Consider the following 12158-nt stretch of genomic DNA (forward strand, 5'->3'; position numbering starts at 1 on the left):
TTATTTTACAAGAACAAAACTTAAATTAGCTAGGCTCAACTAAGTGTACCAACATCGATTGGAGCTAAGAAAGATAGGCACAAGATATATGTAACACAAGTGATAAACAATATATCAGTACTTCAAGCACGAAGACTATCACAAGGAAATAAACTCGGGTATAGATATAACCAAGACACACGGAGATGAAGATGTATTCTCGTGTTCCCTCATACAAAGTGAGATACATCACATTGGAGAGATGTAGGTTACCACAAATATATCCCGAACGCCACAAAGGCTCACCTTCTTTTCCAAGTCAATTCCACGGAGGACAAAGACCCTTTCCTTATGGCTAGATTTTCCTCCAATTGGGAGATGCCAAGCTCCACAACCACTTCAGAGGCTCCATGAAGGAGAAGTCTAGGCCTCTTCACAATGATCCAAGAAGAGGTCACCGGAGCACCAACCGCCAAGCCAACTATGAGATCACCCTCCAAGAGTATAACAAGATCAAGGTTTGTCACTCACACAAATCGTAATTGAGAGCTCAACACTATGCAAGGATAAAAATAAAGAACACGAAAGGTGTTCAAATCCTTCACACTCAAATTCCATCAAAGCAACACATGTTAGCGAGGAATTAGAGAGGAAGGAAACTGAAGGAAATCAACAGAAGACTCCAAGATCTAGATCTAGTGGGTTTCCCTCACTTAGAGGAGGAATTGATTGATCAAGATTGTAGATCTAGATCTCCTCGTCGAAAGCCCTTAAAGAGATGAAACAATCATATGAGGAAAGGGAGAGGAAGCAAACTTTTGAGGTTCAACAATGGAGTATGAGAGAGAGATGAATAGTTGACCTTGCCTCCCCAAGAAGGACGAAAGGCTTTATATAGTCTAAGGAAGAAAAATAGCCATTTGAGGAATCTCTGTGAATCAGTCCGACAAAACGTTGGCAATGATAGAGCTCCCGCTGGACGGATGTCGGTTCGCTTGATGAACCAATTTAATAGCGCAGAAGGCTCGGTGCCGACTCAAACCGACATGCCGGGTGGGTGCCAATGCATGGGCCAAAATGTTCCGACAAACCGGGCTTGCGCCGAGACCTGCGCTAAAATGATCAGCGGGCTACAGACCTTAACCGAAAGGTTGGCCAATACATCACATTGGAGGGGCACCATAGTAGAGCCCGACACTCCTCCGAATGGTTTGATGGGAGCCCCGCACCGCCGGTTTGCTTGTCGATTGGAGGCTTCCCAAACTGCATTTTCTCCTTTTGAGCAAATCTCCCATCACAATGTACCCAAAATCCGATTAAGATGAAACCAAATTTGTTGGAAAGATAACAACAAGAGCTACCCCACAAAAATGAAAATATTAGGAACATGCAAAGGTATTTTTACATGAATTTAGAGGTGAAACCTCTCTACAAAAAGAACCTGTAAATACATCCAAACTCGAAAACACAATAGAAGATGCATACAAATTCTATTTTCAATAAAATTGGGCTTGCTAAAAAGCTAAAAATATGATCAAGAAACTCACACAGAGAAAAACCAAGAAGCAACAAGAATAGGGGGTGCAAAGTATGCAATGGGTTAAACTTAGTAAGACAATGTGATCAAATTACCAAGCCAAAAGCCTCTCTTCATAGTGCCACCATCTATCCTATAACTTGGTCTTCCAACAACCATGATATCTACAAGAACACAGATCAATTGTAGCTAGTTTTGAAATAATAGTATCGAACCACGAGGATCTGTTGGTTAGGGTCAATGCCCCTTGGTACTTTCTACTAAAGATTTCTTATAAATTGTTTTCTAATCTCAAAATGTTTAACGGGGTGTTGTAAATGGTTGAAAATAAAGTAAATGAAGCAGTAAAAATGTTACAGGAAATGGATTGAAACTTAATAAGACAAAGTGTTCTCAGGTATTATTGGATCCACCTCTAGCATTAGGATTCATGTTAATCAAGATAAAGTATGCTTTTAACCGTATTGTGTGTGGGAGAGCTCCGTAATATGATGCGCTCAGAAAGCCATCGGTCATCACATCTCTAAATAACCACAATAGCTAGTTTTTTGCAAGCCACATATTGACTATTGTTATTAAGGGTTTTACCTCGTGGTTATCGATATGAGCTTAGTGAATACCTCTTACCCCCCCCCCCCTCTTTCATGTGTCAAAGCGCCGATACGGTAATGTCACTTCCCGCCGTTCACTTTACCACAGTTCAAAGGGTAGTTCCCTCTCGAGACCATAAACCAAATATTACATGGTGCACAACATATAATATCAAGAGAGAGAACTAACACACATTAATACTTAAAACCATAGATCATCTTAGATTCATCTCATATTCATGCTAAGGTTTCTCCATCTCCCCAGGAACTAATAGGAATACTCAAACATGGAAGCAATCAAGAACATCATCACAATCTTATGGAGGGGATTAAAGAAATGGAACGAATTCGAATACAAATCCACAATAGCAATCGAGATTACAACTATGGTTGGAGGATGATGATGATGATGATGGTGCATCGGTTGATTATGATGAAGGGGATGATACCTTGTCCTCCGAGGATCCACGTAGCAGCTCGGATGTTGTCTTCTCCAAAGTTCCTTCTTGTGATCTGATCTGGAGCGGTGTTTTTCTGTTTCACGGAGTTGTGTGTGTCTGATCTCTGATTTGTCCGCGGGAGGTGAAAGTATTTGACGAGGCGGTGCTTCTGGAGGGTGGTACAGGCGGATGGTACTGGAGGGCCTTGCCCATACCTTACCGATGCCCGTTAAAGTTACTGGAAGTTGTCCTCGCATTGTCCTTTCGCCTAGGTGCATAATTAAGTGCTAAAATAATTTCTATCACGTCAAAATGCCAGAAAATGACAGTTTTCATTGATATTTCATCATCGACTTATTATTTCAAGATCCTGTGTTGACAAGCATAAAAGAGCGTGATAGTGCGGTAAAATACAAAAATCCTACTACTACTCAATGATAATTTGATAAAATAATGAAGTAAAGACATGCTAGAAATGCACTCATCAAACCACCTTGAGACTGGTTAAAGGAAAACCTAGCAAGTCCATACATTTTGTTTTGCGCATCCCGCTTGACCTTGATGATGGCGATTCATGCTTCATTCAGGACAAAGTGCATCACTTAATCATTTTTTACTTCATGAAGACTCGTAATTCGCTCCCCATACAACACTACAGGGTAGCTTCATTAAGGCACAACTTAACATGTCCATTATCACCAAATGGACAGAAAGCTTCAAGCATGATATTCTTGATATGCTCATCTTGAAGTTGCCCTTCTCAACCTTGTTGACGATCACTACTTGATGGCTTCCTCTCATGTCCTATATGCAATCTTGCTTCCAAACATTCATATGGAAAGATACCTAATCCACATAGACAAAACAAAGAAACATATATGATGGAATGCTTCACAAAGCATAATTGACAAGGTTTACCATATCACAAGATGACATGATCCCACGCGGTACATTCTTTATGCTTCATGTGTTAACCAATTTGAATCTAATCTTTGCTCTTAGTCTTGGTCAATTTTGGATCTTCTCATGCTCTATCATAATATCTTGAGGTACATAAAGAACTCTTCATTTGATTGCATGCTCTAAACCTTTATCAAAAATAGTTTAACTCATGAGTCTATCATGACACCGACTTAGAGCCATATCTTGAATTCTTCTCTTGAAAATCAAACTCTCAATATATTGACGCCAATACTCAAGTTATATCTTTATCTTCATGCCATCGATTCTTGAATCCAAATACATGGAATACAATCATTACATATGGAATATTCCTACATATAGAAAATAAATAAAAACTTTGACTATAGGAATTATCATTAATTACCAAAACCACATACTGGGCCAATATACCTTTACAGAGGGAGTGGGTTTATAGGTGCTTACAGCCTTGGTTAGAGGAGGCTTCATGATGCTGGAGCCGAAGATGACGAGGAAAAGATGATGTTGGAGATGAAGAGGGCTCGGTTGCGCCGCAGATCTACGACACTCACCGCAGCAGGGCGGCGAGAAGAGAGGCTGACGGAGCAGTGCCAGAGATTTGCTAAGTCAAAGAAGCTGGTGCCCCAGATCTAAATCGTTGCCGCCATCTTTGTTGCTCGAGTGATTATTAATTTTGTTCTACAACTGTGGTGACTGACTAAGAGGACGGTGAGGCTACTTTTCACGCCTAGACGCGGATCCAATTTTTCGCCCCCACCATCTCCATTGTTTTTCTCCGCGCACATCTTACCTCTTTTTGCGTCCGCTGCATCTGTCCCAACAAGAATGGTGGCATCAAGTGTTAATGTGATACCAGGCCCAACGATGCTTTTTTAACACGAGGGGGTCAACCGACCCCAGAGGAGCTTTTCATTGAAGAACACGTGGTAGGTACATTTTACAAGAAGGTCCCTTTTGATCAATCGCCCTAGAGAACCTATAATTTGAAGATGAGACCTCCAACTTTACAAAAAGCACCCTAAAAGAAAATGAGAAAAAACAATCAAGGACAAGGGCACCTCTGCCACCAAACGTCGGTGAACTCCAGGCGTTTCTGCCGAGCTCCGAGAGCAGCAAGCTCAAAAGCTCTCCTCCGACGACAAGATCCAGCCGCTGGCTACAACCAGAAGACCAGAGAGAAACCAGTTGGCCTTCTAGAAGCGTCAAGCTCCAGCAATGAATCGACAAGGCCTCCGACTTGGAGGTTGGCGAGGGGCCACCTTTTTGGCGGAAGATCACTGCGACAATCGTGGTCGCCATGTGTTGCGCTCGAAGAAGAACATCAGCTCCAGGACGCCACTCCGTAAATCCGCCAAAGACAACACCACATGGGATCTCCTCTTCTTCTCCACCACCTCGGTGGCTTAAAAGAGGACGGTCCAAGGCTACGCCGCCCAGATCCAGAGAGCAGCAAAAGAGCTTTATTGAGGGGGGGGGTATACGAGCTCTCTCCCGCCCGCCTCCGGCTCCCTCCATCAGAGCTTCACGATCAGCTACAACGCCACCACAAGCCACAGGGAGCAGCTCAAACTCCACCGCAACCAGCTCCCCAAGGGCATTACGCCATACTTCACATGGGTAAAGCTAAAAAGTAGACTAGATCTAGCCCTAAACCTACTCCTATCTACTCCAGCGCGTCTCCTTGACCAACCGGTCGGCTATTCCGGTGGAGAGGGCCTTGGATCGGCTTGGTCGGTGTTGGAGACCTCCCAAGCTACTATAGCGGCTTGAGAGAGGGGAAAGGGGAGAAGTGAGCGGTTCCCCGGGGATGCTTTAAGAGCATCTCCAGTCGCGTCCCCCAAAGGGATTTGGGGCGCGCCGACAAAAAAACGTTCCCAGCCGCGTCCCCCAAAGCCGCTTTTTGTCCGGCGCGCCCTGATACGGTGTCCGGCGCCCCGAGCCCGTCCCCGTCCCACAGGGGACGCTCCGGGCACGCCGGACACAACGAAAAGCGAGGCAAAGCGACGCGGGCCCGACGCGTCAGCGGCTCGGAAGCCTAAAACCCCGTCGCCTACCTTTGGTCAAGCGACATTAATGGCGTCCCAGTTTTCCCAGGCGACGCAGGGACGCGTCTCGTCGTGCATGGCCGCGTGGCCGTCCACGCCGGCATTATTGCGTGCAACCACCCGCTGCCGCCGCTGTACATTAGGAGGCGTTGCGATTCGTCCCAATCTCTCACCACTCCCAAACATTCTCGTCGCTGCCCCCCAGATCTTCTCCTCACCGCCCCAAGCAATGTCGTCCTCGTCCGCCCGCAAGGTCGCCGCGGTGAACAGCTTCGGCCGCGGCAGCCTAACCGTGAAGGAGGCGTGGGCGCTGTACCACGCGGGATATCCTGTCCCGCCGGACATGCGCCTGCCAAGCAGCGGCGGCTGGAAGATGGCCATGAACGGCGTTGGCATCCCGCCACCGCTGAAGCCGGGCACGGAGCAATGGAAGGACGGCATCAGCGCTCGGTGGGCTGAACTCAGCGCCGAGGAGCGGGCGGATCCGACTTTGGCGTCCAAGAACAACGACGAGTGGTGGGCCACGTACTTCAAGGCCAAGTACGACGAGGAGATGCGCATCACCGCCGGCCTCATCGGCGGGCCGAACAGCTGGAACAGGGGCGGGCGCACCCGGTTCTGGGGCGTTCCGGGGCGCACCCTCGAGAGCGTCATCCGCGGCATCCACAACGGCGCTCCAAGGTTGGAGGCGCCGCCCTCACCGCCACTGTCTCCCGCAGCGCAATGGCAGCCGAGGAGGACCTCGTACTCGTCCTCCTCGAACTCTTCTTCCTCAGGACCGGCCCGATCGACGCCGTCCTCGTCGTACCGTTCGGCGCCCTACACTGTCCCCAATCGCGTGAAAGAGGAGCCGGCGACGCCCGTCAATCCGAGGCGAGGCAGCAGCGGCAGCGGCAGCCGGCGCCAGCAAGAGAGGCGGGGCGGCGCCCTCCTCATCCCGAAGCCGGAGGTGAAGGAGGAACCGGAGGAAGTGTCGTAGGCGGCGCTGCTGGCGGAGTACGAGCTGCAGCAGCGCCTCATCGCCAGCCGCGACGACCCCGAGGACTGCCCAGAGCTGCGAGCGGCGTTCTTGGCGTCGTTGAATGACAAGGACGCTTGGAGGGGTGACCTCGACACGGCGATCGTCATGTCCATCCGCGACTCCGGCAAGCCGCTCGTGGACCTCACCGACGACGACGAGGCAGGACCAAGCGGCCTGGTGAAGGACGAGCCCGACGAGCGCGTTAAGCAGGAGGTCGTCACCGACGACATGTACAACTTCCACCAGTAGTACGACGTCTTCGGCCGCCGCAAGTACTTCAAGATTAGGTTTACTTTAAATTTAGTCGAATCTCGTTCGAATCTATATAATATATGCTAAGTTTGGATGAATTTAATCGAATTTCGCTCAAGTTTTAAATTTCCGAAATTTTGTTTTGGGGGACGCGACTGGGGAGCGACGTCCCCCAAACGCGGCACGAACAAAACACGTCCCCCAAACGCTCGATCCAGCGCGTTTTGGGGACGGTTTGGGAGACGCGACTGAAGATGCTATAAAGTTTGTAATAAGGAAAAAAGTGAAAAAAGGTTGGCACCAAACTACCAATTTATACATACATCCATACATATATGGGCGTGAGACATTGAGAGCGCGTGTCCATAGTCCCTGGATCAATGACGCTCTACATCCATCCATAGATGGCTGGAGTATGGCGCACATGCAAATGCAGTTGGTACGTGTGAAGCGGCTGAGACACGTATGGAAGCACGTGTCGAGCGGTTTGACTGGCCGGTGCGAAGTATACATGCATGAAGAGCAGGCAGGTAGAGTGAAGTAGACGAGACAAAACAATGTGATTAATTGTCCAGGCGGCCGTTGGATGGATATACATGCATTGACGGTTAGAGCAACAACCACCTGCTTGCTGGATCTTCGATCAGGAAGTGCATGCATACCTGAAGTGAATGAACGAAACGAAAGGGATATATTCATGCATATGGCCATGGATAAAACTCAAGTGAAGGTGAAAGCTAGGGGCATATATGCGTGCACATGGCGCAGGCATGGCAGCATCAATGAATCAAGCAGGATGGATGGATATGGCGGCCGACCGGTGGCATGTGCACGCATATATCTACCTCGCTACACATGTCATATACATGTACTACGTGTGCAGAAAAAAAAGTAGCGATCAATAGCTAAAGACGAGGAGATGAGAAGACCGGCCGGCCGTTGGTGCATGGGCAAAGGCCGTTATGTTGGAGGGAGCCAGTCACGGGTATCTATCTGTCTATCTGAGATCGGCATCGATCCTCGTCCGCGGCTTGGTCGACGGAACCAAAGGGGGGAAAGAAGCATGGTGGATCACGTGGGCCCCGCACGCCACTTATCCACTAGCTAAGCTAGCACATCTATCTACTAACCAGCTAGTTTCTCTCTGATGTATAGTATGCACTTGTCACCTTGAGACCAAATATATATCCATTGTGAAATGAATCCATGAACAATTATCTCATCTAAATCGGACGCTTTTGAGGCGTGCATGTGTCACATCCTCCAAGCTCACTTGATTTCAGATAGAGACGCATGTGACCGACCTAGCTTCCCTGTGCACTGTACTCCAGTAGCTAGCTAGCGTCGGTCGTCGGTGTCAAGTCCCAAGTCGGCCGCGCTCCGCCTTTATAAGGCCGGCCGGGCGGCAACATGTAGAACCACACCAACTCAAACCGACACCAACTAACTCTCAGCTAGAGCGAGCGAGCGAGGGAGTGGTAGCCAAATCTATTCCATCTACGCACTCACCTCCTCCTAGCTTCAGCTAGCCAAGTCAATCCAGGTATGGACGGGAAGAAGAAGGCTGCCGCTGCTGCCAACGGGAGCTCCTCCATCGTCGACGACCTCTTCGGCCCCAAGGACGGCGCCGCCTCCCCCTCCTCCGCCGGCTACTTCAGCACCGTCTTCCCAAACCCATCACCCGTACGTCCGTAAATTATTCCTTGCTTCTTTCTAAGTTAGTTCTGCACTTAGATTTCAAAAAAAAAACATCTGATTTCAAAAAAAAAGTTAGTTCTGCACTTCTGCGTCTGTTCCACAGCTTCTTCGTTGAGTAGTTCATCAGCCATAGGGAGTTTCCTGGCTCCCTGCGCTAGCTATCCTAGCAGGCATGACATAAGCAAATCAGTCAGCATGCATGTTGTCACTATATATGGACTATGGATATAGCATATAGATTATGCATATCGCTTCATGCATGACATAAACATTTTTGTTTATTTTACATCACACACTCGACGAAATCATATATGGACTAATAATCTGTTTATTTCGTATCCTATCCCTTCTTTCTATGCCAAATGCATGCATCTACCTCTCATACACGACCTACAAATGCTATAGCTACACGACCACAATGCGTGCGTGCATGTATATGTATATTAGAGGAGCCTGTTTTTTTGGTAGTGTGTTTGAGATATGTGCTTAATTCATTCGTCTTCCATCTATACTTATGCGCATATATGCTGATGATGGCAGGCGGCTGGAAAAGATGCTTCACGTCGAGCAGCAGGAGCAGTTGGGAGTAAATCATCGTCGGCAGGGCGGCAGCAACAGCAGACGACCAAGCACGGTGGTTCACCGGAGTCGCCTTACTACGGCTCCTCCTCCGTCAACTACGGCGCCCGGGACTTCTATCCGGCTGCTGAATCTCTGCGGCAGTATCCGGCCGGCGCTGCCGCACCGCCGCCCAAGAACAAGGACGACGGCGACGCCTCGGCAGCCACCCGGGGTGACTGGTGGCAAGGTCGGTCCATCTCCCTCCCTGGCTCGGTCGATCTCGGTCGGCACTTTCATTTTCTTTTTGTTCGGGCAAGTCGACACTTTCATTTTGACTAATCGGTCACTTCTTTGTCTTCTTACAGGTTCCCTCTACTACTAGCACTAGCAGCAAAGCGAAAAGTGATGACATGTGACATATAAATAATACGAACAGCTAGCTACCACATAGTATGTGGCATGCTTCATCGTTATTTCACTGGATGGAGGAGATGGTCGACCGATCGATCATCAGCTTAACTAGTTTACTGAAAACTCGCTATTATGTTAGAGTTTGTGTTTAGCTTAGCAAGTCAAAATGAGGTCCAGCTCCTCTAACGTGTGTACTACTACACTCACTGTTGTAATATGCCTTCTACCAGACTCTAATATATGTCGTGTGCTTTGTTTGCATGGATGTACCAGTCTCCCTCCAAACTGTTAGTCATGCTTGCCTTAGACCTCTCCCAATGCTTCACATTGCGATCGGTTCTTAGCACTCTGTATCAGAATTATTTTCATGTGGTGTATAATTGATGAGGAGAGAAGATGAAACTCACTCCTAACTAAGAAATCACATCTTCATACACTAGTACAAATCTAGTCTTTTAAGTATCTCCATCGCACACGAAAAGGGTGTGCCGTACGGGCCAAAAAGTCAAATGTCTGCCTGCAACGCAACTGCTCCTTCGACTGCACATCGCACAAAAAAGAACAATTACAGAATGCGAGTAATACATCACACACGGCCATAGAAGAACAGGTAAGTGAAGATAATCACACCGATTTTGCATTTGGCAATCACGTGAAATATATTTGCTAAGATTGGCATATCTCGAGTGTCTCTTTTTGTTCGCGCAATCTCAAGAGGGTCTAAAACATTGGTGTATAGTGTGGTCGCGCATCTTTCAGACTAAAATATCGTCCCCTTTTTATTTCAGCCAAATTGTGAACTCTCATAATGTTCACGCCGTTTACCGTCGCTTATAAACCGCCTCACATAGTCCTCCCATTGGATGTGCTCCTCTGAGTGCACATGGCACAAAAAATATAGTTGTAGAATGCGAGTAATACATCGCACACGGCCATAGAAGAAAGAGGTAAATGAAGATCATCACAATGATTTTTCATTTGGAAATCGTGTGGAATATATTTGCTACAATTTGCATATCTCGAGTGTTGTTGTTTGTTTGCGCCATCTCATAAGGGTCTAAAACATTGGTCATGTGTAGTGTGGTCGCAGATCTTTCAGACTAAATATCTTCCCCTTTTTTGACTTCAGCCAAAATGTGAACTCTCATAATGTTCACGATGTTTACCATCGCCTATAAACCGGCTCGCATAATCTTCCCGTTGGTTGCCTCCCTGCGAATCCACTCTCTCTTACATCGACCTCACACCGTCTGATTTGAAGGAGGAGCATTCCTCACCCCACGGTACTAGTGGTAGCATCATCGATTCATAGGAGGAGCACGGTCCAATGTCTTCTGTCACTTGCTTCACGACTTCTAAGGAGTTTCTAGGTGTGAGGTGAATGACGAGTGCAAATTGTGTAGTGTTTTGCTTGAAGATTTTTGTTACAATATTAGTAATAGGATTTTGGCATCTTACTGCGCTTGCGCGCACCTTTTTGCTTTATTTACCAAGATCCCGTAAATCAAGAGGTAAATGAAGAAATCAATTAAAGGATCATTTTGGCATAAATATGGTTGTTGGAATCAATATATACCTTCCAAACATTTATCCACACACGTGAGGGACAAGCCAAAGGTAAAATTCGTGAAGGGATGAATGGATGATCACAAAAGCTTTAACGACCAGTCGTACGGTCATCTCCGCCCGTACTGGATGACCGTACCATGTGTCGGTGGCTTCGTCTCATCAAATACTTTCACCCCATCTGATCGGATCAAAGACATGGAACAAATAAAGCTCACTCCGGAAGGGATCTAGAGGGGGGACTCACGGAGAGAATCCATCGCCACAGTTGCTTGGATCTTGGAGGCTTCATTGTCATCTTCATCATCATCATCACCATCAACATTCACTTTCATCTCGTTGTGATCCCAAAACCAAGTGAGGCTTTACATGTTTACTTCTTTGATCCCTTGTACTTCATTCATATAATCATGATGATGTTGTTTGCCTCCATCTGTGAGTAGTTTTATTTGTTCTTGGGGAGAGATGGAGGAAACCTCGCTATATATATATCATGTAGCATTTCTACTGTTCATGCCGATGATTTGATCTAGCAGAGGGAATGGATGTTTTACCGAACCTAGCACTATGATCCTAAAGGATTCTTGATCATGCCCTCTGATCAGTAGATCATCTCTTCCCTCTGTTTATATGAGGCAGATTGTTTGCATGTCCTTGCATTTGTCTACCATGGAATAAACCTAGGGAAGGGATTAGTGAACCTTGAGTGTTAGCAAAAATGTAGAAGGTTCACTTACTCCATCCCTAAGTTCATTATAGCCACTTCTATGAAATGAGGCAGATTTTTTTGCATGGAATTGAACTTGATGATGTGCATTGGCCAATGATTATACCATGGCAAAATCCCATGGCAGTGGCTAGCGAACCATGTACATTTCTGCTAACAGGAGTGTTTGCAATGTACTAGGTTCTCTTACCACTGCTTTGTGGTTATGTATGGCTAGTTCCATGAAATGTGACTATTGTATGAGGCCTTACTATGATTGTTCTTTTTTGTGCTCATCTTATAGGCCGATGATTAGATTGTGACCTCCCATGGTTGTCGGATGATCCTTTCAATTACTAAATCCTAAACATTGCTTTTGGTCGGAAAGGATCATTCATGCAGCCAGGTCA

The 12158-nt window shown here is 46.9% G+C and overlaps 1 protein-coding gene across 1 annotated transcript; it reads left to right on the forward strand.

Moving 5' to 3' along the window:
• The first annotated feature begins 8214 nt into the window (after positions 1–8214).
• LOC124678571 lies at positions 8215–9737 on the forward strand. Its single transcript, XM_047214445.1, has 3 exons — positions 8215–8489; positions 9045–9312; positions 9431–9737. Exons 1-3 carry the CDS (start codon positions 8352–8354, stop codon positions 9445–9447), a joined length of 423 nt encoding a protein of 140 aa, XP_047070401.1. The 5' UTR covers positions 8215–8351; the 3' UTR covers positions 9448–9737.
• Positions 9738–12158: the final 2421 nt, after the last annotated feature.

This window comes from Lolium rigidum, chromosome 7 (assembly GCF_022539505.1).
Source record: "Lolium rigidum isolate FL_2022 chromosome 7, APGP_CSIRO_Lrig_0.1, whole genome shotgun sequence".
NCBI classification, from domain to species: Eukaryota; Viridiplantae; Streptophyta; class Magnoliopsida; order Poales; family Poaceae; genus Lolium; species Lolium rigidum.